This window comes from Lathamus discolor, chromosome 1 (assembly GCF_037157495.1).
Source record: "Lathamus discolor isolate bLatDis1 chromosome 1, bLatDis1.hap1, whole genome shotgun sequence".
Lineage (NCBI taxonomy): Eukaryota > Metazoa > Chordata > Aves > Psittaciformes > Psittacidae > Lathamus > Lathamus discolor.
In genome coordinates this window covers 110,009,793-110,037,358 of record NC_088884.1, presented here as the reverse complement: position 1 = coordinate 110,037,358, position 27,566 = coordinate 110,009,793, and the positions used below count along the sequence as shown (strand labels likewise).

The 27,566-nt window shown below is 38.6% G+C and overlaps 2 protein-coding genes across 2 annotated transcripts; both read left to right on the top strand.

The window, feature by feature from the left end:
- The first annotated feature begins 141 nt into the window (after positions 1 to 141).
- RRH (retinal pigment epithelium-derived rhodopsin homolog) lies at positions 142 to 12,585 on the top strand. Its single transcript, XM_065665220.1, has 7 exons — positions 142 to 1,924; positions 6,005 to 6,195; positions 7,749 to 7,848; positions 8,540 to 8,693; positions 9,043 to 9,211; positions 11,239 to 11,417; positions 12,321 to 12,585. Exons 1-7 carry the CDS (start codon positions 1,819 to 1,821, stop codon positions 12,424 to 12,426), a joined length of 1,005 nt encoding a protein of 334 aa, XP_065521292.1. The 5' UTR covers positions 142 to 1,818; the 3' UTR covers positions 12,427 to 12,585.
- Positions 12,586 to 13,891: 1,306 nt separating this feature from the next.
- Positions 13,892 to 26,117, top strand: LRIT3 (leucine rich repeat, Ig-like and transmembrane domains 3). The gene is made up of 4 exons (XM_065665219.1): positions 13,892 to 14,027; positions 15,258 to 15,736; positions 23,750 to 24,055; positions 25,015 to 26,117. Exons 1-4 carry the CDS (start codon positions 13,912 to 13,914, stop codon positions 26,115 to 26,117), a joined length of 2,004 nt encoding a protein of 667 aa, XP_065521291.1. The 5' UTR covers positions 13,892 to 13,911.
- Positions 26,118 to 27,566: the final 1,449 nt, after the last annotated feature.

The following is a 27,566-nucleotide window of genomic DNA, read 5'->3' as shown; positions in this document are numbered from 1 at the left end:
AATTTAAGAGACGAGGAGATGGAGACGATGTGGTGGTGCATAGGATAGACTGCACGTCTTAGAAACTTGTGTTTTACTCAACAAGTACGTATGAAATCTCTGTAAGGTCTCATTAACTGCTACTTTAGGTCTGGAATTCTGTCTGAACAAAAATAGTAATGCTTTACGTTAATGAGACATCCAGCATTGTAAGCTCTGAGATGCTTTTGAAAATCCTGCCAAAGTTTCAGGGGAGGAAAGCAAAAATATCAAATTATCACTATGCTTTTATCTTTCGAGGCACTAGGGAAGTGGCTTCGTTGCCAAACAGATCATCTTTCCTTTCAGAACCCTCCCACCCTGTTCCTGCCTAATCCTCTTCTGAAAGGAAAAATACGGTAATAATACAAGTACCCTGAGAACTGTGAGTGTAGATCTGTGGCGCTGAAGGAAATGTTTGTTGCTAGAATGGTGACACGTGATCAGCTGTAGTAATGATGACTAAATGCCATGACAGCACAAGTTTTGTATCAAAGTTTTCTTAGCTTTGGATTCCCATGGATGAAAGATGCAGGATGTCTGTTTTGGAAAGCTGAGGAGTGGGAGAGAATGCTCTATGAGTTATAATGGGTTACAGAAGGGAGAGCTCTTCAGGTAGACTTCCTTTCTGTGTGATGGCCATATTCTTCAACACTGTCTGTGTCGCTGCATCCTTATTGCTGATGAGAAGACATGACCTAGTCTGGGAACTTGCTTGAGCTGCCTGTGAGCCATGTACCACTCAAGAACCACTGGTTGCTCATCCTTGTCACTTTTATACCCAGTATGAGTTCAAAACTGGAGACAAAAACTGTATGAAGGGGAACTGGTGGGGAACACCTTCTTTGATTACTTAACACTGATACTGCAAATAAGCTGTTTGGGCAAGGGTTTATTGCAGCTAATATTTATGCAAAGTTTTGTAAAAGGTCTTTACTTTGTTGTGCTGCTCATCACTGAAGAGAAGAAAACATAAGCTTCTGCTGCTCAAGGCTTTGGAAAATATACAATAATTTTCTGCCCAGTAACATGTTTTGGAAAATTTGCCCAAAGTAAGCTTATGTGTGTGTGGGGGGAAGAGGGAGAGTGTTCAGACTGGTAAGACGTATTCAACAACTGTTTTCTACACACCATGCTATTTTAGAAATGTAGCAACTGAGTTTTCTGAAAGTCATGCTTCACTTCAGGAAAATAACAAACAAACTGTGTTTGTCTTGTGTCTGTGTCAGCTTGAGAGTTTAAATCAAGGTGAGAATCTTGAAGAAGAAGGTCTTGAAGGATTTGAAGGGATGTAATTTAGAGTGAGTGTATCTGCTTTTAAAAAAAGTCAGCATTGTGTCTTTATGTTGTGCTGTGGTTTTGTGTATTCACTGTGATGATGGGAGTTAATTCCAAGGCAGGCTGACAACCAACTGACCTGATTCAGCTTTTGTTGAGGTTTCTGAAGCATTGCACAAGAGGTTTGAAGGAAAAAGTTTGGGAGCATGTGACGGTTAATCTCTTTAGCAGTAAGAATGAAGTTTAAGCATACTGTTGGAAACACACTCAGGTCTGTGCTGCTCTTTGTTTTAATTAACAATCTCCTGCATAGATTGGGAGTGTAAACTTACTTGCACTTTAGTCCAATTAAATTGTGCTTGGAGGCTGTCAATGGTGGGGGGAACTCCCTCCTACCCCCCCTTTTTTAGTTGTTCAGTGAGTCTGTTGAATAGTGAAAGAATTTCCCTGTCACGGTTTTGTAGTGTTTCGTCGTCTTGATGAATTATTGCAGAGGGTAGGCGACAGTCTCTTTTGTTCAAAATGCATTGGAATGATTCATCCAATTCCTCAGAAAGTGACAATGAAGCTCATTCAGCCTTTACACAGACTGAGCACAACATAGTTGCAGCTTACTTAATCACAGCAGGTATGGGTATTGGCAAATAGTTGCATAACTGTTTAAAATACAATCGTAGTTCTGAGTGTTTATTTTGTATAGTAACAGAGATGGTGTTTCATTTCGTATTGCACAGATGTCTGATGGCTTTTCTCCATAGTTTACTGACATGTTAGCAGGCTGACTGAAGTGTGCAGAAACATCTAAGTTTTCTGCTCTATATTTGAAAGCAGCATTGTGTGTTGAAAAATATGTTTTGTTGATATGTAATTATAGAAGAGAGTAAGAATTAATTTCTGCCAGCTTGCAAAAGGGATAAAAATAGGACATAGCTGTCACATCTTGCATTTTTCTGTGATGTGCTTGAAGCTATCTTGAGATTTCTCCTGGGCCACATGTTTGTAGTAATATATGTGTAGTCTGAGCATGTGAGCGGGTGTCTGTTAGGGGGATGTAAGGGGAAGGGTTGGAATGTGACTTAAAGGGAGGGAGCTGGTCATTAATCACAGAAGAGCAGACTCTGGTTGCAGCTGTATTTTTCACCAATGACACATGTTAGAAAAAGCACACTGAAAGGCCTGACATCGTGTTCGTTCCCTGTGACTGCAATGGCCTTTGGCTAAACTTGAATAATTATGTTTGATTTCCCCTCCACCCCCCTTCTCCTTGAAAACTTTCTCATTGTTATAATCATAACTGCTTCAGTAATGTTTTTTTTAAGCGTTGAGAGCTATAGCAATGAAATATCAATGTGACCAAAACCTGAAACTTACTGTCTTTAAAAATAGGCCTGCTATATCTTTATTATGGAAAATCAGATCAGTTTATAAATACCTTTCTTTTTTCCACAGGCTGTACCATACATTTTCTATGCTATTTTTAGCTTTTAAAATACATTAAAATATTAATGGACTTTAGGTTTATATGAAATAGTATTGCGGATGGTCTCGTTTTATTTAGCGTATCTATTTAAAGTGGTATCAAAGTGATGTTCTGGTAAAAGGGCATTTTTGAATGCAAAGGCAATAACTTATTTCAGATTTTTAGCGAAATTAATAGAACAGCTACACAGAATAAGTAGACTTGTTATGAAGCTGTAGAGATGAATTATGGTCATGTACTGGAGGCTAGACACACTCTGCAGTACCGCCACAGTATTTGCAGGTAACTATCTATTATGTGCTGCAGATACGTATGGTATTTGTTATATTTTAATTCAAATTGATTAGAGTGTATGCAACAAGGTGGTCTTTTCAGATAGCTATCTCTTCAGATGGCTTGGTGTTAGCGATCAAAGCTATCGTAGGTGATCAATGGGATCAGCTAGAATCAACCCACCTCTTCTTCCTTAATCTTACAAGGAAATTAAATGTCTTTAAAAAGCAAACAAAAAGTTGGATTACTTTGTGTTTGTTTGTTTTCCTCTTATAATTGCAGGAGTCTAGTAACTCACCTGTAGGCTGGACTTAGCTTTCTTAATGAGGAATGTTTTTGACAGTAAGATCTATATCATCTTTGAAAGTATGATTAATTGCATTGCAAATGCCTTACTACCACAGATCTTACCTCTGGAAAATTTAAGCTGTGTTAATAAACAGATGTCTAAGAAGAAGAATGAAGCACAGGTACAGCGTTCATCATTATGTTGCTTCTTAAAAGGTTTGAATTCTTCTGCAAATAATTGCTTCATTTTCTGAGAATGAAGTAATTGTTGAGTATGGCACTCTACAGTGGTTAGCGTATTAATTCTAGTGATGCCCACAAGGATACTCAGGCTGCAGGAAGTAATACTACTTCATGGACATCTTTCATCTTACAATGGTGAAATGCTCTCGTATCATTTTAATATGCTAACTGGAAAAGTAAATTGTGTTATATACAGACCTAACCTTCGTTGTTTCGATGCTACTACGTGTGCCTTGCTTAACTCTGTTAGGGCTTTTATTTACATTTGTTCTGCCTTTCGTTTTCATTGCTTCCCTGGGTAGGAGGAAAGTAAATTCTTCTGCTCTTGATCAGGTTATGAGGCTTTTATCTTCAACTTCATAAAGCTACAAGGTTTATTTAAAGAAATGTGGGAATAGTTGTCTAACCCTAAGATTTTTCACAGGCCAAGTGGCAGCATCCACGTGTTGTATGTGAATCACATGAGTTTGTCCCAGTTGATGATTCCAGGTCACTGAAAGTCTTGGGCTTGATCTGCAGTCCCTACCCTCTAAGACTGGGCCCTGAGGCACGGGATTTAACTGTGTCTAGCAGGATCTTTCCTTCACCCTGAGGATACAAGTTTATAGCCCTGTTATATTTCTGATTTCATTCTTGGTAGCTGTAATATCTGTTAAAGCATGCCCCATAGGGAGCCTGTGTTATAAAGCGGTAGTTCTATTTTGTGAGATGACATGCTACCTGCCAACTTGAAAGCTGACAGAACTGGCACTGCAAGTGCTTTTACTGTGTGTTGGTTTCCAATCAGATCCCCAGCTCCTTGCTTTTTTGCATTTTAGGGCCTCATAGCATCATCCTCCTGAAATACGTGACTGTATGAATATGACAGCTGATGACATCTATGTGGCTATGCACCTCCAGCATCGTCTGTAATGTGAAGTTGTACTAGGCAGGAGACTTGCACTTGAGAGCTGACATGCTTGGTGGTTTTAAAGAGAGAATGGAAAGAGAGACAACCAAGAATTGCATTTTTGCTACATTTTATTTTTAAAGTACTAAATCTGTGGTGAGAGTTTCTGTAATGTAGGAGATTGGTATTGGTTAATACAATGTTGCAGTGAAACTCGCTGTGTGAGTTTCAGGTATAATAAAAGGGGTACCTATTTATAGAAATGAAATTGAGAAATTCCATTCAAAGGATGAAGAATTGGTATTGTCCTTATTGTCTGTTATCTGAAGTATCATTTTTGTTACATTTTTATGTATGTTACAGAAGGCTTTCCTTCTGCCCCTTTTCGTACCTGTCATGTCTTGCTGAACAGAGTGGTTCAGATGGTACCTCTGATGCGTATTTGACCCTAGAAATGCCTTAGTTCAACCCTCTGGGGTGTGTGCTGTTATTTATAAATCTATTTATTGTGTTCCTGTGGACTGCCAAGGATGGAGTCCACAGGACTTCCCATTCTTTAAAAGAATTTGCATGCTTTGAAGGAATTTTCTTCAAAATTCGACTGTACAGCTGAAGTACTTGAAACTGATTCTTGCCCTCAGGTTTTCTAACCCTGCTGATTTGAGGTTATTGTTTGAACTGCAACATGTTTGTAGTCTGCATATAAACTGATGTTAGGGATTTTTAACTCTGTGCTGCACCATTGACAGTGTCAGAGATGAAAGAACATTGTATAATACTTACAGACCTTACTGCCCTTTCCACAGAGGCATGTCACAAAAGCTCAAGTGTGTGTGTCAGGTTTTTGGTGGAGCCAATAGAGAAGCAGAAATCCCATCAGTGAAGGTGATGGCCAGCAAACTGGAGCAGGATGGGCAGTGGCTGTGAAAGAAGATGGGTCTGCTTTTGGAAGTCTACATTCAGGATGACAGCCTCAAGCTCCTTACAGAATTATGCCTTGTTTGCGATGATGAAAACTACAGTGTTTTGATTCCTAGGTGAAACTTCTTGAATAAAAATTAAAAACAAACAAAAAAATCCCACAAAACAACCCCCCTGAAAAACTCTAAGGGGCATTTCCATGGATAACATGTTGTGTGTTATTAGACTTTTAACAAAATAATTCCATTTGTTTGTTCAAGGTGCCCAGGCTATACAAATATTTGTAAGTTTAGGATTCAGTTCAGTGACACTGTAACAGCCATGTCAAACTAGGGGATCTCTGAACAACTCACAAGCTCCTGTTATTTCCAAGTTATTTTTTTAATGGCTGGGTTGGCTTGAACATGTTGGAATTCTCCATTTTATTGATAAGAGCCTAATTGGAAAAGTTTTTCTCTGCTTGTCAGGTGTCTATCCTCTTCACAAAATTGCACTTGACTGAAATTATCATTTGTTTAGGGCATAGATATTCCAATAGGCTATATTTTCTTCTGCATGTATATTACTGGCTGGTGGGTACCTTTGGTAAAGTTTCCCTTTTTCTGTTTTTACAGGAGTGGTAAGCATTTTCAGTAATATTGTTGTTTTGGGCATCTTCGTTAAATACAAAGAGCTTCGGACAGCAACCAATGCAATTATTATCAACTTGGCTTTTACTGACATTGGTGTAAGTGGCATTGGTTACCCCATGTCTGCTGCCTCAGACCTGCATGGAAGCTGGAAATTTGGATATACTGGATGCCAGGTATTGCAATTAAGTCAGAGAGAAAATTTTGAGCACTTAAAAGCAAACTGAGAAATAAGCGGTAGCTCAACCTCGTATTAGTTCTTTCAAGAGATAAGATGGAGATGCAAAGTTTGACTCTAGACCTGAAGCTGATGTTCTGTCATGTCAACAATGTCTGGATATAGGATTTTGCATGTGTTTTTCAAAGTGTAACATTATATTTATCAACTAGAGATCTGAAAATAGCTTTAAGAAGACTTCGGGAACAAAATCCTCAAATGAAGAATGTTATAGTAGCACATGCACATTTGATGACTTATTTGCTAATGAAAAGACTTTGGATGTGACTACGGTTTTGATTATGAGTTTGACAGATCTCAATGAGTTCTGCTTGGCAAATACATGTTCTTTCAGACTGCTGTATTAGGATATCCAAAATGAAGGCCTGCAAGGTTAAGGCTAAGATTTAGCTTAGTTCTAATGGCTGTCTATTTTTAAAAATAGTCTGACTGAAAAATTATACTTCCAAAGCAGAGAGATGGTGCCCTTTCCTCTGAACTGTGGTTTAAATCTCAAATGTCCATGAAAATAAGTAGTAATGTAAAAGTATATACTGAAAATGTGACTCAAGAAAAAAATTAGCGGCAATACACATTTCAGACGTTTATATAATGGATATTTATAATAATCAGAGTTCACTTGCCTGACTTATTTCAAGTTCAAAATTCAGTTGCTGTTTGACAGGAAGCCTCGCTAAACATCTTTGTATCTAGGCTATCTTGTAGCGGGTTGAAGTTGATGTGAAATCTCAGTACCAATGGTTTGGGAGTTCACTTGACATGCAACTCCCATTTATCTAAACCAAATGTATCCTGTGAACTGAGATGGTTGAACATCATATGGTTCTGTCATAACCACTGTTGGTATGTAATCTGGCACAGGGCGCTATGTTTCTTGGGTGCCAGTGCTAACACAGCCTTCCCAGTCTTCCTTCCTGGTCTCACTGCCCGTGGGATGACAGGGCAGATGCATTTAGAGCATGTTGGGATTGCAGCACCTGTCACTCTGTGCAGCAGATCTGACATGTGTAAAAATGGAGTCTGATGGGGAAAATCAGTGTACCACATTTGTGAAATAAGTGTAATTATGCAGCAGAGGAAAGAGTGACAATTCAGGACCTCACATTTGCTAAAGCCGTAACCTTTTTGATGAATCAAACGCTGTTCAGATTTCATTCAACTTATACCAAAACCATGAATTGAACCCCTCCAATCTCCAGACTCTGAATCTCAAAATTTACTTACTGAAGTATGGTGTTTTCTTGCTTTTTAGAGTGCTGTTTTTAGGATTTCTGATGCACACACAAGCAGGTTGCTTTTGAAACATTCAATTTTAAATGAGCCATCTCCAAATTGCCTGCACTGATTTAGTTCTTTCAGTACCTTGCTTATGAAAGAGAACACAGCCTGAATGTAATGTATTAGTGCCTTCAATTCAGTCCATGAATTTGCGCTTGTACATTTGACAAATTTCTCAGAAAAGGCTTTTTTGTTTGTGTGTTTTAATTTCAGATCTACGCTGCATTAAACATCTTTTTTGGGATGGCGAGTATCGGTTTGCTCACTGTTGTTGCAGTTGATCGTTATCTGACAATCTGCAGGCCTGATATAGGTACTGTACTTATGGTAAAAAAATGTTTACTGTTGAGCTTCTATGAAATAAGAGTCTAACTGTTTTCTCATAAATGACTCCATAATTACAGTGCTAGGCATAATTTGAATTTAGGGCATGATCCTACAGTACTTGGTTAAGTAAGTTATCTAGTTGGCATGAATAGTACTGCTGGAGACAGTGGATTTTTCACAATTTGGCTGTTATTCTGTTTATAAGTTGTATTTTCATGGTTATTTGCAGTCTTTGGAGGACAATGTCTAATATGGAAGCACATGAAAAGCCTCTAGCTGTGGGAGGTTTTGAAGCAGGTGTTTGCTTCTGCTGTTGTGTTAGCACTGAACTGTATGTTTTCCTCTCCTCTCTGTTACAGCCATATTGTCACAGTTAATTCCTGCCCCTGTAGTCATGCAAGTGTGTACTTGAATGCACTGTTGCATAACAAGCTTTTTGACATGGGGTTAGGATCAGGTATTGCCTGTATGATGTGAGTTGCAGAGGATGATGGTATAGGTGGTGTTAAAGGTTCAGCAGTATGAAATGGTATACTGCAGTGTTTGGGAGTGTAGGCCTTTGAAAGGATCATTATTCATCTAGTATGTGCTTGCTGGAAGCCACTTGTTGTTGCAGTTCAACAACGGAAAGAAGCAATAGATGACAATGGTTTGTGACTGTATGTGTTTGGCCACAGGGAGAAGAATGACTGCCCGTAGCTATGCCACTCTAATCCTTGCTGCTTGGATAAATGCAGTCTTCTGGGCTTCCATGCCTACTGTAGGCTGGGCTAGCTATGCCCCGGATCCAACTGGAGCAACATGCACAGTAAATTGGAGGAAAAATGATGCGTAAGATTTCCCTTCACCCTTTCTTTTCAATTTGCTGTCTCATTGGAGACTAAGCTTATTTAATTCACCGCCCTCTGAGCATAACTGTATGGAGTGTATCTTATAAAAATAGTTTTAAAACTATGGAATAATATGCAGCAGGTCTAGAAAAAATACAGGAAGTGAGCTATGCTGGAAAACTACAAGATTTGTAGGCACTAATAAGAAAATTAAAGCTAAAGAAAATTTTCCTAATTCTTTAAAAGCTTGTTTTAGAATTTCATAACCTAATCAAAGTATCAAAATCTTTAGTAAGTTTTACGGAACGGCTATTTGTAAGTTACTGTGTTTTGTTTTTCTGTTTTATCAGGTCCTTTGTTTCCTACACAATGAGTGTAATTGCTGTTAATTTTGTTGTACCCTTAACAGTCATGTTTTACTGTTATTACAATGTTTCCCGGGCAATGAAACAATACGCCAGGAGTAACTGCTTGGAGAGCATCAACATAGATTGGTCTGACCAAGTAGATGTGACAAAGGTATAGTAAATTAGGGCATGTTTTGTTTTAAGCGTGTTCTTTAGTCTTGGGGCCAAAAAACATTGCAGCCTTTTAAGCATTTCTGTTTCCTACATTTTGCCTCTTCCTTTTGTACTAAATATAACCAAAATTCAGTCTAGGTGAAACCTCTTGGCTTGACTTACAACACTATATTCTTTACTTTTGGCCTCTTTCCAGATGAATAGCTACTTTGAAGGCTGGGAACAATATGAATTTTCCTTCCCTCTACCCTTCTGTCATTACGTAGAAATATACCTCAGAGGTGTCCATCCTAGGAGGACTTTTTGTGTCTGTAAGAGTCCTTAGGCTTTCTGCTACATAGGGGTACATAGGGGTGTCCGGTCTAAAATGGACTCGTCAACTCTGATTTGAACTCATGGCCTAGAAGTGAAAGTACATTTCCAAGCTCCCAAAATGTGTGATTCTGATCCCTTGTTCTTTTCACTCTGTTAAGCTTATCTCTTATGTAAACAGTAGCAAATGTGAGTTATGGCATAAAATGATATATCCTTTCTGGAAGGTTGACATTCTTTTAATGTATAAAAGTCCTTGAGAAAGCTTGAAGTTCACTAGCTCCTTTGGTTTTGTGTAAAGATGTGATTTATAGCTGGACATGATAAGTGAGAGAGAATTGGACAGACAAGTACATACCTATGCTTTGGAATTACTTATCAATGCAAACTTACCATTCCTTGGAAAACTTTATCATTGCTGAATTGTGAAAAATAGTACTTTTACCTACAAATAATAATCTGAGCATCTTGCTCTTCTGAAAAACTTTCACAATGCTTAAAGCTGAGGATTCAGCTATAAATTTAGGCTCATATTTGTGAAGAAAAACATATTTTTACTGTTTTGCAGTTGAAGATACCAACTTATATTTTGGAAAAAAAATCAAGGACTGAAGCTTTGGAGTTTCTTTTTTGGAACTGGACTGCTTGCTTTTTCAACAACTAGCATCTTTAAGCTTCTTTACATTATTATTGATACGTGTTACATTTGTATTTAAACAGGAATCTTCTGTGGAAAGAGTCACTGTTTGTTTATTGGTTGTGCTCTAGAAGAGCTCATACAAAATAGCCATTTACTTCTTGTTTCTCATTTTGTTCATCACAAAAAGACTGACTAAGGCTATAGGTAAACAACACTAGGGAATCCTATACATACAAAGAGCCCTGCAGGTTTGTTTGTTTATTTAGTGATTCATTTTGTCCTCTTGATTAGTTTGGCATTTTCATTCCAGTTTCAGTGACTGGTTCATGTCCCTGACAAAAACCAGAGAGGTCTGTCCCAGCTGATTCCTCTCCTAACCTTCCACTACCCTCATTCTTTTGCTGTTCATTTCTAGCTGGGGTGTGGAGTCTTCTGGGGTATGAGCCCCAACATGCCCGCACTGTTCTCTCTGAGAAGACATAACTGCTCAGATAGCTGCTCAGTGTGATGCTTGAACAAGGCTATCATACTTCATTAAATCAACCAGACGCTTGTGGGTTCCACAAGTGTATGGACTGAGCCTTTGTATCCAAGAACATTTACTTTCTTTAATTTTACTGTACCACAGTTAAACCTTTTTAAACAGTTTTATTTATTAACATCTTTATGAAACATTTGGTTTAGATTTTACTCTCAGTTCATATTTGTTATTTGTAATAACATCCTAAAGTGACCTGTTATGGTGGTCATAATTCATGTATGAAGTCTTCTCTGGCCATTGAAACTTCTGCTGGAGAGATTTTTTCATGCTAAATAGTGCTGACTGTGAAGGAAGATTGTACACAATGAAGTCCCAGCATGCCAAAATACATGACAGCGTGATGTGCTATTAAATCCCCAAAGTGAGATTTCATTATGACCTCTCAAAATTTGTCAGGTGTGCTTGTTTACATGTTGCTATTTGGTTCTGCATAGCTCTATATTCACACAGGTGCACATGCCTTTGAGGTTAGGTTATAAGGTCTTTATCTTCAGGTAATACTGGTTATGAGTCTGTTCCTCTTCTTTTACAGATGTCTGTTGTGATGATTGTAATGTTCTTGGTGGCATGGTCTCCGTATTCTATTGTGTGTTTGTGGTCTTCCTTTGGAGACCCAAAGAAAATTTCTCCTGCAATGGCCATCATAGCTCCTTTATTTGCAAAATCTTCCACATTTTATAATCCCTGCATTTATGTCGTTGCAAACAAAAAGTAAGTGTTCCTAATTTAATACCACCCGATGATTTTAGCTGATCATCTAACTATAGCAGGATCATCTGAAAAATACAGCAAACTGATTAGCAAAGAGATCAAAGGGTATGCCACTGATGATTTAACAAAGATGACCTTTTGGACAGGAAACCCTAAAAGAAATTGGTTTGATCATCATCAGAATATACTAAATTGATAAAGATTTTTGAAAACACATCAACACAGCCTTTGTAAGACAGTTTTGAAAGTCCCTTTGTGGCTTCTCAAATTTGACTTCTGGATTTTGGGTTGTATCAGCAGTAAACTGGCTTAAATAACTGTGGCCAAAACGTGTGGCAGCTTGGTGACATGTAAATTCTGTAGATCTCTTTGCTTGATTTGGGCTGTATCATATTCTGACTGAATAGGATGGGTTGACGCTTACTGTTAAAGTAAATAAGCTAGGCCTATCCATCTGTTTTGAGCAAACATATCAAATGCTCTAACAAAGCCAGTGCCTCTGACTGAGAACTGGGTTTTGCAAGGAAGCATCCTTACTTTCTCTACTACCAATCTAGAAGCAGAGCCTGTGATCTCTGTCTAGGTGAGCTTGATCTTGCTGAGAAAATCCATCTAATTTTTTTCACCATTCTGTAAGTTCATCTTTGTCATGGCTATACCCTGTCCCGGGATGAGCAAAACCTGCTGTGAACCTGTTGTAGAAGAAACTTAACTGAGTTATTCATGTACATGGAAGTGAAAAAGACTCAGGTCCTCCCAAATTCCAAATACACCATTTTTCATTAAGCAAGGTTTACTGAAGTTGAAAACTGTTATAATACTGAAGGTCAGCTTACCCAGTGTTTCTTGGTGTTTGGTTCTCCAGCTAATGACCTTTCTGCTTTCCCTTTCTTGCCTTTGCAGGTTTCGGAGGGCAATCTTGGCAATGGTGCGATGTCAGACAAGACAAGAGATAACTATAAACAACGCCTTGCCCATGAGTGTATCACAAAGTGCACTGACATCGTAGAACTCTTGTCATTTGGATGCATAAGTTAAATGGAAAGGAGTGAAATCTCAGTTAAAGCTAATTAATCTTTTGGAAGATTAATCTTTTGGAATAATTATCTGCCCCAGACAGCTGTTTCTGTTAATCGCAATAATCTGTTTAGATAGGTTAAGAAGGCAAAAAGACAATACCCATTAAGACTCTAGGTTTTGAGAATGGGGTTTATTGGCCCAATATGTCTGTCCCAAACAAAAAGGGGGGTAGTGAAGTGGTCACTGACTCTTACAGTGTGGACAAGGTGACACAGGGCAAGGAGAGCCTGAAGCAGGAGGTGCTTAAATTCAGTAACATGGATTTTGCACCTATAATTCCTTTCATGAATTACTTTTCCCTTGAAAGTTTTCCAGACTTGAAATATTCTGGATTCTCCCTGTGTGAATATATTTCTATACCAGGTGTCCATGTTGGTATGCTTTGCAGAGTTCTGTTTCTGTGAATATGTTATCAAAATACCTAGCCAAACCCAATAGAACCTGTTACCAATTTTTAGGATTTTTAAGGAGTTTTGGGATATTTTAATGTATTTTTAAAGTTTTTGCTCACACAACCCAACGCATTTGTAGAAAGACAGCTGTTGTTCTAGTAATAGTAACTATTTAGTAATAGTTTCTAGTGCTTGTAACTGCACAGCAAATCCTGAAAATGAGACAAACTGCACCCTCAACCTTGACATGTGGGAGGCACATAAAACTGAATAAGTATTCATAATAATTTCTCGTAATTTCTAAGTCAATCTCATGGTTATATAGGTCTGCTGTGTAGTTTTCAAAAAATACCTTTGGTGAGGTGATCTATTCAGGATGGAAAAGATGACTGTGTATACATCTATTTATGAATGCTAGTATATTCACTCTTGATGATACTCAGAATTTTAGAATAAATATCTTCTGTTGTTATGTATGCATGAATATGAAGTTTGCCTTTGCAGTGTGTAACTTATTCACATGGGTAGGTTGTTTTGTTTTTGTCAAAAGAAGCCTGTTTTTACAGGATTTTTTATGAACTCTGGAATCTATCTCTGGCTTCCTATTAATTTGTAATTTTCAGTATTAAAGAAAATGCAATGCAATAACCTCACGCTGTACTAGATTTCCTTCAGGAACCTTGGAACATTTTATGGACAGTAACTAATGCCTGGCCTCTTAGAAGGAGCAAAGAAGCATTTTATTACATGCTAACTTTGCAAGCTATATATTAAAATAGCCTTGAAACATGCTGGGTATGACTGGAAACAGTGTGTTGTTCTGACAGAATAAAGAATGAACTGGCTTAACTGACCCATTTCAGGATACATTTGAAGGTTAAGCAACTACAGATCTCAGTTAATCTGATGTAATCTGCTGTTACTAAATGGATGTCTGCATTCACATTCGTAGCACACTGCACATGAGTGCCTGGGAATGAAGTTTTAATTTTTTCCATATCGGTTCTGCTGGGGGGGAAGTCATGTATCTGTTTGTTTATTTCTACCTCCTAATGACCTTTCTTGAAGAACTGCATGGTTTTTGTCCTTCACAATGCACTTGCGTTTACCATGGCAGAAGCGATGGCACTGGAGCAAGGTATAAGTTTTATTATTTGTCATACAAGGCAATTTATAAGGAAAAGGGATGAAGAAATTGGAAATAACATTCTCATACATTGCAAATTGGTTCTAGCGTAGTTGAAATAAAGGCATCTTTTATACTGGTGTTGTACAGCTAGAAGCATTCCTGAATTGGAACAGATGGTGATTATGGCTCTGTACTTCACAAATAGCTACTTTAAATCTTCGGGTTTTGCAGAAAGCAATTTCTTTCTGCTCCATGATTTTCCTACTATTGTAATGTCCTTTCTATTTTCAGCAAATAGTTGTCTACTGTAAGGTATTTCTGGTTTAAATAAATACAGTAGTTTCTTTTTTAATCTGCAGGAAAATCATATGATTTTTTGGTAATGTAGAGGTTAATTTGAAGTTTGATGATCTGGGTATTGTCATATCAGTTTTGGGAGATACTGTTTCTCATCGCTATTTGTCACAATATACCCAGTATATAGCTGCATGAAGAGAAAGTAAAATAAAGGAAAAATATAGAAAAAAGGGGGACAACATTAAATATAGTCTTATCAAGGGGAGGGAAATCTTAAAGCTGATGAGTGCAAACAATGTATCCCACAGAAATGGAAGCAAACTGATTCTTGAAAATGCTGAGAGATCCCACTTCGATAAAATCAGTGGGAGCAGAAAATGGTTAGCACCTCTAGAAAGCAGGCGATTTCTATGCAGACAACAGAAAGAAGGCTAGAAAGCTCTCCTTTAGAGAAATACGTTAACATTTGCATTTTTCAGTCTGTTCTGAAAGGTAAATATAGACAAATACTTTGAATCTTCATCATGCAGAAAAAAATAGAAATTAGTAATCCAAATTTCTAAATTTTAGTAACACAAATGGCATGCAATTCCCACTTGAGATACGTGCATGTATTATTCCTTATACAGTGGCTTCTGTTTTTCAGTTGTCAATAGAATAGCTGACAGAGGATGGTGCTTATATGCTTTATAATAAATCAAATTAAACTTCACATGAAAGTATTTTGTGGGGGGTTTTTTATATATATTTAGAAACTCCCTATTTTCCTTTTTGATTTTTAAATGCAGAGGACTGCTCTTGAGCTGACATTCTTTATTCTTCTAGTAGTGTTGCAGAAAGTAATAGTATCTGCATTTAAATCTAAAATGCGAATTTCTATATGTCAATATATCTCTCCTTTTTCTCCCCTTCTGTTTTTTTTTGTCTTTTTCCTGATGCTAGGTCTGTACTCTGTAATGATCCTGACATGTACGAGATCCCCGTAAATGTTCCTGTGGATACTGTAAAACTTCGTATAGAGAAAACTGTCATACGAAGGATTCCAACTGAAGCCTTTTACTACCTAGTAGATCTCAAATACCTGTGGGTGACTTACAACTGCGTGGCAAACATTGATATCAGCAGTTTCTATAACCTGAAACAACTGCATGAGCTACGGCTGGATGGTAATCTGCTCTCGACGTTCCCTTGGGAATCACTGGCAGAGATGCCCAACCTACGAACTCTTGATTTACACAATAATAAAGTAACCAGCATTCCTGCTGATGCTGGCCGGTACCTGAAAAACCTCACCTACCTGGACATATCCAGCAACAAGCTAACCACCTTGCCATCAGACTTGATGGACATTTGGCCCCCCTTCTCAGAATCTGTCCTGTCTAAGAGCAGAGACAGTCTAGTGACCCAGAGAGTCATTTTGGGTATGTTAAAAAGCTTGTCTCGTTCCTTATTAAAATGTACCTAAATGTTAAGTTGAAAGTGAGAGCAGGTAGGGGACCAGCCTGGGATTCGGGAGAGTGAGTTTTATCTGGGTCAGTCCTCTGGTTTGCTTAGTGATTCTTTATTCATTTATTTCTTGGTGGTGGAAAACTATAAAATGAAGATAGTGATCTCAATGCATGTTGTTATCTCAAGGTTATAAAACTAAACTAAAATCTATGAGATTCTGGTCTACCAGAATACAGGCCATATGGAGCGCTCAGTATCCATAGAAATGTAGAACTTCCAGAAATTGTGTTTTGGATGACATTTCCCTCATCACTGTATGTGGTGGCAACTTCAAGCATGTCCATTTGCAACTATTTTTTCCAATGGCTCACAAGAAAAACAAGTAGCTAGAATTGATGCTCATATGAAGCATGAACTGAGCCACAGTGCTAATGGCTCAAAAAAGGGTGGCTCTGCTGTTCCCGTGATTCCTGTTGACCTTGCATTGCTTTAAATTAAATCCCCAATTTTCCCCCAATTTTCATGTTAATATGAGAGAGAGAATAGGAATCTGATCCCTACAACTTCACAGCACTTTTTATAGTATTGAAGGTACTTTTATAGTATTTAAGGTACGTATTTAAGAATAGTTTGGCCAGGCTGATTTTTTTCATACTTTTATTCCATCTCCCCAGTACACCATCACATCAGTTCTGTTTGTGACTTTGTGCTGTATCTTATTCTAAGTAACCCTATTATCTTCTGCAGTCTCAGAACATAGCTGGAAAAGTTCTATCAATAATGTTCTCTTCTGTCACTGTTTATGCATAAGTGGATGTTTTGGTGTTTTTGTAGTGTAGCAGGAGGAAGGGAGGAAAGCCGGTAGTCTCTCTCTGCTGGAGCACTTTTACACCCACTGGTAAAGATCTGTCTGGCATTGTACTGCCCCGTATTTCCAGTTTCTTGATCTAATCCCCCACTGTTCAGTGTTCACTTGTCCAGCTGCTTTGTTTCTCAGCAGAATCTGCAATTTAAAACTCTTGTTCAGGGGAGATTGTAGAGAAGTAGCATGGTAACTATAGGTTTGCAGCATTAATAGGATCTTCATCTATTCAGGATTAAAAGAAAAAGCTGTAAAAGTGTATCCAAGTCAGTACTCTTTTGCCTGCCCCCATACTGAAGGCAGTGAAGTAGGAGCTGACTGTGCTCGATCTAATTCTCCTGATGATCTCATGTGGGAGTCCCTTGCCTTACAAAGCCCTCACTGCTTGAAAAACAAAACAACCAACCAAGAAATCCAAAACACCAAAAGGCTCCCAACCCACACACTCTTTTCTCTTTCCCTTCCCCCTTGACAACCATCTGCAGGCTTTGTTGGTGCAGGTAGTTTGCCAGCCTCCTCTAGTCCTGGCAAACTTTCTTGTGCCAACACTGAGGCCTCTAGAGACTTGAAATGTGATGTTTGGATCATTTTCATTTATGAACTACAACTGGGTTTGAACACAGATCTCCAGAGGGGTTCAAACAATGCCTTGCTTCTCTTTTTTTAATGGTACATGCTGAGGTAGGCTCTATGAAGTTATTAAAGATTTGGATCTGAGGATGTAAAATGCCAGTTAGTGCTTTCATTGTGTTGGGTAAATATACCTTAGGGAAGCTGTGAATTATTAGCTGAATTTTCTTTCATTGACATCATATAGCCTTCTGATGAGTACATTCCAGTGAAGACAGACAGTGCTTGCTATATAAGAAACTCTATGGTGAATAAGAAAACATCCCCTTTCTCTGGAGATTAAAAACTGCAGTGCTTTTTGTGTCATGGGTTATTTTGACAAGCTGACTTAGTCTCCACTGAGTGTTAGTTTTATTATGTTACTGGAGCTTGCAAAGTGGTAGTTATACCACTCCCACTCACTGCCAGGAGCTCATCCTTAGGTTGCTGTTGATGGACCATTACAAAGCAGTTGTTTTTCAGGAATGAATGGCTGATAGAAACTATCAGGCTAGAAAGATGACTTAGGAGTTGAGATGCCTCAGTAATGCTCCATCCATAGGAGATGTCAGCTTAGAACAGGAGAAAGCTGTGTTCTTCTAACACCTCTTCTGTCTCTACCAGGATTCTGAAGCCCAAGGGAGGAGAAATGTAGCCCATAGATATTCTCCTTCTCTGAGGCAAGAGATAAGGATCACAACAGTACGTGATCAGGTAGGATTTCAAAAAAGCCATCCTGTAGCCTGCTGGGATGCAGATCCAGACAAACTGAACTGTTCTGGTTAGATCAGTGTTGTTCTTAAAGCCCATGGCCTGACCTTTCCAGAACTTCTCTGGTAACCTCCTCCAGTGCTTATCTATGAGGACAGTGAGAAAGTTTCTCTTAATATCTAACCTCAATCTCCCTTACTGCAAACTAAGCTGATTACCTCTTGTCCTACATAAGATGAACATACAGAAAAACTAATGACCATCTCTTACAGAAGTAACCTTTCATAGGTTTTCCTTACCCATTTGCTGCCTTAACTAATCACACCAGTTCTTTTTTCATTTTGTTTTGTTTTTTGTTTTGTGCGGTTTTGTTGTTGGTTTTGTTTGTTGGGTTCCCCCTTCCTCCTCTTTTTACCATAGTTACTGGTTGCCTTTGGACTCCTTTGGGTTTTTAAAAGAAAGATTTCTTTAAAAAGTAATAGCACAGTTGCAGACTTTGATGCTCAAGAGTGTGCTATGTGCTCCAGCTGTTCTCTGTAGGAGCATTCAGGCTAACCTATGCACCTGCCTGGAATGGTATACAACCAGAGCTCTGCTAGAAGCTGGAACCCAGAGTAAATAAATGCTGGTTTTGTCTAGTCAGGAAGACAGCAGCCCAATTCAACTTAGTGTAAGCAGTTACTACTTGAGCTGGCTTCTCTCCTAGTTCTGTCAAAGCAAGAGCCCAAACTCATGTGTTCGTGCATACATATTTTCTAACAACAGGAGGCAATTTTGTCTTCAGTATCTTGACTGAGCATCAAGAAGGTTGTATGTAAGAGAAAGCTCAGGTTTCCCATGTTTACTTCAAGGGTTCTTGGGGGAGCCATGGTCTACTTCTGCCAAGGGACTGGCATGTTAGCATCTCTTTATTCCAATTCATAACTGTATTTAGGGGGTTGGGTTTTTTTATTACCTCTCACTATATGATATTCCTCTGTGGACACTATCCTAAATGAAAGAGGGTCAGGTAATGATTCCTGGTCCTATAGCCAAATGGCTCACACTGGCTGTCATCCACACAATTTAAGGCGAGCTCTCTTTTAAGCTGACTGGCTGTTCCGCACTTCGTAAGATTTAGCCCCGTGTTTTCTGTGGGCCCTAAGGAATGTAAGTGACCCTAAATTATAACTGTGGAGGTGGGGATGTGTTTTCTTTAAGCTGCCAGAAGTAACTGAGAATTGTATTGCAACCCATAGAACTGGGTTTTTTGGTAGTACCAAATAACAAGGGAATGTTGTATGCCTGATACTCATTCAGGATAGTTTGGAGGGAGAAAGCCTGATGCACTTACATCATGGGGAAGAATGGGATAGAGAGACCTGTCTTTAGTGTGGTCTCATCCATAAGCTTTTCAGGAGCAATCCCTGAAGTGTAAATTGCCCCAGAAGCCACAAATGACTTTGTCTTGGAGACTGCCCTTTCAAACAGTTCATAACAAAGCTGTGGAGTGAGCTGACAATTAAGCAGTGGAAATGATTGAAGGACCAGTGTGTGAGCTCATCTGGTCCTCTCTTAGTTACCTCTGGAGCTATAGCCTAATACTTTGATCCAAATCACAGCTAAGTTTGAGCATTGGCTGCTGTACAGAGTGAAATTTCTGGCACGAATGATGGCAGTAGCATTTTCCATATGGAAAATTGTATCTAGTGGGTCGCTGAGAGGAACAGAGGAATCCAGTATTTGATAGAGTGGCAGTTAGATGAGATCTTGCCTCTGTTATATGTAGAGGTGCCAAAAATTTGAATGCTGCAGGTCCATCAGGCTCCCAGCTGTTATGCTGGGCCATTGGGTAGATGCTTCATTTCCTGAAACTACTCCCTAGCAATTACTGTGTATAGGAAACACTGAGCACAGTGGGTGAAGTGGGCTTTACTGTTTTGGAACCTTGGATCAAAAATCTTGTAGCTTCAGTTGGAAGAGAGCCTTGTGTAAGTTGTCCCAGGCTGTGGTGAATATTTCCATCAGCCCAGAACCTGAATATTTAATATACTGCCATTTTACAGCAACTGAAAAGCAGTATCTTATACAGGTTAAGGCCTGAGAATGGTTACTGATTTACAAAGGAAATTTCACTCACAGCTATTTCAAATGCTAAAGTCCATATTGACACAGCATGGGGAAACCCTCCTTATTGGGAAGACTGCAAAAATGTGCATGCACAGACTCATGTGTACGTATATTTGGCATTGTACATGCAAACATACTTATAATTGTGTGAGAGTAAGTTTAAAATATGCTAAATCTAGAATATAGAAAGGCTTTTGGAGCTGTTTATGATCCCTATTGAATGTTAAAATACACTGCATTGGTTACATTGCAATGCATAAATATTTATCAGTGTTTATTGTGCCTTGGTTAGTACTTAGGTCAACAAGCTGCTTTAATATTTCTAGAAAAGAATTCAGGGTTTCTAAAGACTTGCTGTTCCATCAGACACACATGACCCTGGAGACTTAGCATCATTTTTATTTTCTCTTCTTAGGAAATTATTTTCCAGCAGGAATTCCATCTTATTCCTTTTTTAAAGCTCCCCATTTTTTCCAGGTTTTTTTTTCTTTTTTTCTAATTTTTTTCTTTCCCATTTTTTTTTTATAATTTCCTTTATTCTTTAATGTGTTTCTCATCACTTTTATCATCTTTCAAACACAAGCTGTTATAGCTCAGAATGCCCTTTGTAGATTGGTAACTAGGTTTACATTTCCATTTATGTTCTCTTCAATAGCTAACTGAGGTATAATCAAATTCAGTGTTTTTCCTTGCTCCCAACTCAGTAGCGTTTTCATCTTTCCGTTTTGGAAATTCACATGACTTGATGACTTACAGTGGCTGTGCAAGTTTACTAAAGATAATGTGGATACTGTCAGATATTGGCAAGACACAGATAAATAGAAGGAATGAGCCATGAAGGCAAGGAAGGAACTCCTATAGCTGTATATATCATATTTATTTTTATGAGTCCTGTTTATTTAGCCAGCTCAGCTGGGAAGCATAATGGATGGGGGAGATAAGGTGACTAACTGAAGTAACTCTTTCTTTGCCCTAAAGCACGGAAGTACAGTCTTCTGTGACTACAGCCCTCCTCTGAAGCTGAAACCAGGCCTTTGGAATGATCTGAGATGGTCAAACCTGTGTCCTAGACTAAACTAAACACTCATCCAGTCTAAGGACTATGCATATTTTCTTCATCATTGTTTCAATTTTGTCATTTTTTGACACTTATTATAATAGCAACTTTGGGTCTTCTTCAGGACACTGGGAGAATATGAAAGCCATGTATTTATATATGTTAGGAAAAAATTATACACTTAAAGGGTTGTCAGGCACCGGAGCAGGGAAGTGGTTGAGTTGCTCTTCCTGGGGGTATTTAAAAGATGTGTAGTTGTGGCATACAAGGACATGGTTTGGTGATGAACTTGGCGTTGTCAGGTTTATGGCTGGATTCAATCTTAAAAGTCTTCTCTATCCTAAATGATTCTATTTGAAAGGCTTTTGGCTGCTGATAGTGGTATTAGAAACAATAATAAACTCCATCCTTTCTTGCAGTAAATCTTGTAGGAGGAGGAAACATTGCAGAAGAAATATTTTCAGTAACATTTAATATAAGGGAGAATCTGCTGCCTGGTATGTGGGATGGGAGCCCTTACTGATGCTGCAAATCTATCCTGATTAATGCTGTGGACCTAGAGCACCTGCCCTGCCTCCTACTTGTAGCACAGCTGCTCCATGCTTCTGTCCTCTGGGTAGCACAGAGATGATGCTGGGAGTTCACTTGCATTTTAGCAGCATTTTGCTATGGAGTAACTCTGGTAGTTGAGGGCTGATTTCAAGGGGATCCTGTCTTCCTCTTACAACTTAGGGGAATTTAATTTTCAAATACTCATGTAGTCTTTTTCTTACTACAGTGAGAAAAATTGACGCCTTTTAAGCGAGAATGCAAAAAAAAAAAAAAAGCCCAAACCGAGGAATATTGTCTCTAACTACAAACTAAAGCTTCCCTAATTTAAAAGATGAGCACAAATAATTACATACATGTGTTTAGTTGGCAGAATTTTTATACCAACCATAAGCAGCTGATGCCCAGACATATGGACAACATTTTGGATGGTATCTCTTATGCTTGTGAGTATAGGTGTGAATTTCACAGGGAAAAAAATAATATAGTTTGGAGGGTTCTTTTTGTTTCTTGGTTTTGTTTTTTTTTTCCCTTTCTTCTTGTTTTTTTCTTTTTTTTTTTTTTGCTTTTAAGACAAGCAGCTGCTGATACAGTTTCCTTGATTTCTCCTTCCCTGTTCCGTCAGGCAGTAAGTAGCAAATAGATGTAAAATCCCTTCTGTCTGCAAGGGGTGAAATTGGATTGTGATGTCAAAGTTATGGAGTATCTTCAGGTCAAGTCTTGTTTTAAAGAGCAGGGATTAATTGGGGTTTACCACAGTTTTAACCAATCACTGTCGTTGTGCTTAAAATAACCTAATCTTGATCAGGTGACAAAAGGAAGCAATAGATAATTATTCACGTATTCTTTCCTCTACAGGTTTCATACAGGAAAAAAAGCAGAATTTTTTCATTAGTTATTTTTATAATTCTTAAAAATACACAATAAAAAGGAACAATATTATCAGGTGTTTCGGTTCTATTCTTTTTTTAACATTGGTTTAATTGATATGACCAGTCTGGTGCATTTATCAGTAATTTCAATAGCAAGGAGTTCTTGGGCACCATCCCTTATTTCAGACTGTAAGTTCTGTTCATTGTTAATACTTGGGAAAAAAAGAAAAGAAAAAGGTATGCTCAAACGTATAAGTCAAATGAGAAAATCTTTGAACGCATGAGTGATATGCTACATTGTGTTTTACCTGGTGAAGCTGCTGTTGCTCTATGAAGGCCAACATAGTGGAGTAATCAATGCCAGCTGAGGATTTAAACTTATATGCCTCAGAAATGGCTACTCTCTTTCACCATAGTAAGTTCACCAAAGGAAAGAAGCCTCCCAATCAAAGACTTTTGAATCAAGAAGCAAATGTTATAGCCTCTAACAGAAGTGTTCTTGCATGCCATTATAAAAGCATTGTAGTCATCAGCTTTTTCAAGGTCCTTCCCATTTTCTACTCTTCTGCTATTCTTTTTGAACACATTTCAGAGGTTGTCCTAAATTGAAGTTGGATTCCTAAGAATATTGGTACAGTTCAAAGCCAGATAAGAATTTGATTGGCCTAAAGCTCTTTCTCCTTAGCCTTTATTTTTTTTTTCAAGGGACAGAGATGTTGGTGTAAAGCTATAACCCCTTAAACCATCATCTTCTCTGTAAGCATTGAAAAAAGGGTCTGAGAAGATCAAATTGTAAGAGCCCGAAGGACTCAGAGCAGAGGAGAGTGACGAGATGCAATAGCCCTGACAAGCTTTCCAGAAGGCAGAGGCAGGTGAAAATATATCAGGCTTAAGACATCTTTTCAATGTGTTTTTTTCCTAGATAAATATCAAAGCAAAACAAAGGTAGTGCCTGTATCTATTACACTTCTGTGAACTTCTGTGAAGAAAAAGTTTAGCTTAATAAACATTCATGCTGCTCTTCCTCACCTCTGCAAAATCTCCCCCACCCATCAGCCAACCAAAAAAACCCAAACTGAAACTCAGAATAGGTCCATGGTTCTCCTTGCTTGTACCTGGTGGTAGGCATGCACCATACTGTAATGACAATATTCATATATTGCCTGACAGCATTATTTTTTGTTTCTTTCTTTCCCCTCTTCCCTCCCTGCTTCAGGTTTGCAGGACAACCCATGGTTTTGTGATTGTCGCATTTCAAAGCTAATTGAATTTTCCAAAATTGTGGACAACTCAGTTGTACTTCTGGATCCATTGGTTTCATGTAGTGGACCTGAGAGCCTGGCAGGAATCTTGTTCCAGAGAGCTGAGCTAGAGCAGTGTCTTAAACCATCTGTAATGACATCGGCGACAAAGATCACTTCCCCACTGGGAAGCAACGTTCTGCTACGCTGCGATGCGACTGGGTACCCAACACCGCAGCTTACTTGGACTAGGTCAGACAATATACCAGTGAACTATACAGGTATAATTCCTCTTTTATAGGACATGGGAAAGCCTGAAATTAAGGGTTGCTTGTGCTTTGAGATCATTATAATGAGTAACAGTTGACCAGATATTGCACCAAGCTGGCAACTGTAGCCAGCAACTGCTGTTAGGAAATTCTTTGTTGAGGTTTGGTCTGAACAGGTCCAACAGACTGTTCTGATTCTGGATGTGGTCTGTGATAAGAACAATGTGCATGAAGGGGGGAAATAGGTGAAGCTGGGGAAGGGTAAAGGAAAAGGGAGGTTGGGACAGTTGTTCGTGCTCCAGCACCTCAGTGTCTTTCTTGTAGTGAGGGGCCCAAAACTGAACACATTAGCCTCACCCGTGCTGAGTAAAGGGGGACAGTATTTTCTATGTTATTTGTAAATGTTTGCTGTTTATTTGCAACATCCATTTTGAATACTTGATATAATTCTAGTTACTGCGATAGATATTTATGCAGTAACTTAAATATAAAGAAAAGTTTATTACTATTGTTATTCCAAGTAGTTCACAGTTATCTTAAATCACCAGTCTGAAGAAGGTAATCGTCCAAATTACTGAAATATCTTAAGACAAAGGTAATTTCAAAAAATGTTTTAAATGGCTAGTGTGTTCAATGTCACTTCAAGTCAGTGAGACTTGTATTTCCTAGTCACATAGCAGCTTTAAGGTATTTGATTTCTTTTCATGCGGTTTTGTTTTACTCAGTGAAACTGCAAATTCTATTCTAAGTCCTCCACATACTCAATTCCATTTTGACTGAAGCTGAGCACTTTTATGCAATAATATAGTATGGCAGGGACTTCCATAGTCTGTGTGTGTGGCTTGGGTTTTTTTTAAGTTTAATACATGCGATTCTTCCTGGCAGAGATAAGGGAAGAAGTAGTCTAATAACGTTTCCTTTCTTTTTACCTACCTTTTTCATAATGTTTTACTCTTTGCATTTTCCTGTAGTAATTCAAGAAACACCTGGAGAGGGTGTCAGGTGGTCCATAATGAGCTTGACGGGGATTTCATACAAGGATGCAGGAGAATACAGATGTAAAGCCAAGAACTTAGCAGGAATGGCAGAAGCTGCTGTCACTGTCACAGTGATTGGCGTAGTTACTACAACTGTGTCACCACAGAAGTATGGAAGGAAACAAGAGGCACAGAGACAGAATACCACTGAGGATGAATCGAAGCAGGAACCTGAGAGGACAACCACACCTCTTCCCACCACACCAACCACCACAGCGCTGGTTAGCACTGAAATATCAACGAGCATCAGGTTTACTGACAAGAAGCAATCCAGGCCCATGTCTGATGGAAAGAAAAATTCGAAGGCAGTGACAAATGGAATCAAAAAGCAGACTGGGGACACAAGCAAGAAAGGTGAGGAGACAAAGCAGATCGGGGATACAAGCAAGAAAGTTGAGGAGACTTCATCGAATGCAGCAAGTATGGCTGAGCAAAATGTCACTGTAAAGAACTTAAGAGTGATCAGTGAAACTGATGAAAGAGTGACCTTAACTTGGAAAACTGTCAATGCCACAAGCAGCTCTGCAGTGACTGTGTTATACTCAAAGTATGGTGAGAAAGATATGTTGCCTCTGAGCACTGATTCTAGCAAAAATAAAGTCACAATTGATGGTTTGCAGCCTAGTACTCAATACATGGCATGTGTCTCACCCAAAGGAGTGCCACCTACAAAAGAGCAGTGCATTATTTTCTCCACTGATAGGTTAAATGATGAAAGCAGCTCTCAGTTTTCAATTCTGATTTTGGCCAGCAGTGCAGCATGTGTGGTTGTTTTACCTGTGATATTTTTCTTACTCTACAAACTTTTAAAACTTCGTATGAAACCAAAAACTGTGAAGGAAGCTGACCTTGCAAGAGAGTCCTATGTGAAATTTGAAACACTCTCTCTGAAACCTCGAACAGTGTGTGCAGGAGAGCAGCTCTGGGCACGAAGGTACACAGATGAGTCCGAAAGGCTTCTCCTCTGTTCTAGGTCAAGCATGGACTCTCAAATGACCTTCAAAAGTGAAGGCTCTAGGTCTGAGTATCTGTGTTGAACATGGGTGAGGGTGGAGGAGATGGTATGTAAAATTAATCCAAAATGATGGTACTGCATCTGGAAGCAGGTTGGTGCTAGTTGTTGGTCAGAATCTGTTATGTAATGTAATACAGTCTCCTGGAGGGGTAGGGTGGTGGGTCGGAAGGAGAATAGAAGAAAAATGTTGCCTGATTATTTTCTTTTTTTTACATTTGTGACTTTGGATGTGAAGGAATGATGTTCTTCAAAAGAAATATACAGCATGAAATGGTTGCCTGGTTGAAGATCGTCTACTTTTTGTTTTCATTAAAACACCATTCTGTTTTCTCTTCTCTTGTTTTACTGTATGATGTGCTAGTTGCCTGTATCAGACATTAATCACAACCTTCATAAAAACAAAGGATCTTCCTTAGTATTCTGAATCTCAGGCAAGATATCATTATGAGTAACTCTGAGAGGGGGTGTAGTAGATATTAATAATGTTAATTTACATCAAATGATCTTATTGCAAAATCTCAGCCTTAGAATTTACTTGGATGCATATGTGTCTATACCTCATTTTCAGAAATCTCTCTACAGAAAATCACTAATCACTAGTGGAAGATCAAATTCTGCCTGCTGGAATGATGGAGACCTTTTCTTGTAAAGTACAGGTTGGCAAGAGAAAAACATTTTGTCAAAAAGCCTCTGACATAAACTTACGGCACAAAATGAACACACTGAAAAATCTCCATCTACATGATGGTGCTCAACAGTCAGGAATAATAGATTGAGTATTTGAGACCGTGGGAGCTGTAGTAAGGAAGCAGGTGAGATGTTCAAAACCACAAACTTAGCTCACCTACAAATGCTTTTAGAATTAAGCTTGGTGTTCCTTTCTGTGTTACAAGTATGTGTGGTTAAGAGGTAATCTTTCTTCTTTTTCTGTGAATTATTTTAATTGCCGCAAAAATGTTTTCTGGTTTCTGGGTAGAAAAGTTTTAATTCAGCAGTTTTTGTTGGAATTTGGGGTTTCTGGGGGAAAGCAGATTTTTCTTGTGTTAATACTGAGGTTCATCTGACAAGCAGGTTATGATAAACTGAAGTTTTAGCTGGCTCTGAAGTGTGGCAATATTTGCCTTCTCTTTTCCATATAGATATTGTAGGCAGTAGCCACTAGTTGCTGCTGAATGTGTTTCCAATTAAAAACATAGTGTTTGTCCTTAATGTGAGGAATTATTTAAACATTTATTTTTTAATTTGTGGAGAATATTTGATTTCAGGCTTCAAAGCTTTGCAAGAAACTCAAATCTGAAGTTCAAAAGTGCCATCACCTGACTTGTAGATGGTACATCAATACATACGAGTGAGGTGGTGCAAACCTCATTTGTGAGAGCTCACTTACAAATGTGACTAAAACCTTTTGGTTTGACTAATCCTTGTGGGGAATCGGCATGTCCTAACATTAGAAATTGCTCTCTATGACCAC

Excerpts from the sequence above, each read along its gene's own strand:
- LRIT3 (XM_065665219.1), top strand. The coding sequence starts at position 13,912 with ATGTATCTGTTTGTTTATTTCTACCTCCTAATGACCTTTCTTGAAGAA. Across the intron at positions 14,028-15,257 it reads AGCGATGGCACTGGAGCAAG|GTCTGTACTCTGTAATGATC; the intron begins GTATAAGTTTTA and ends TCCTGATGCTAG. Across the intron at positions 15,737-23,749 it reads GACCCAGAGAGTCATTTTGG|GTTTGCAGGACAACCCATGG; the intron begins GTATGTTAAAAA and ends TCCCTGCTTCAG.
- RRH (XM_065665220.1), top strand. The coding sequence starts at position 1,819 with ATGCATTGGAATGATTCATCCAATTCCTCAGAAAGTGACAATGAAGCT. Across the intron at positions 6,196-7,748 it reads TTGGATATACTGGATGCCAG|ATCTACGCTGCATTAAACAT; the intron begins GTATTGCAATTA and ends TTTTAATTTCAG. Across the intron at positions 7,849-8,539 it reads AATCTGCAGGCCTGATATAG|GGAGAAGAATGACTGCCCGT; the intron begins GTACTGTACTTA and ends GTTTGGCCACAG.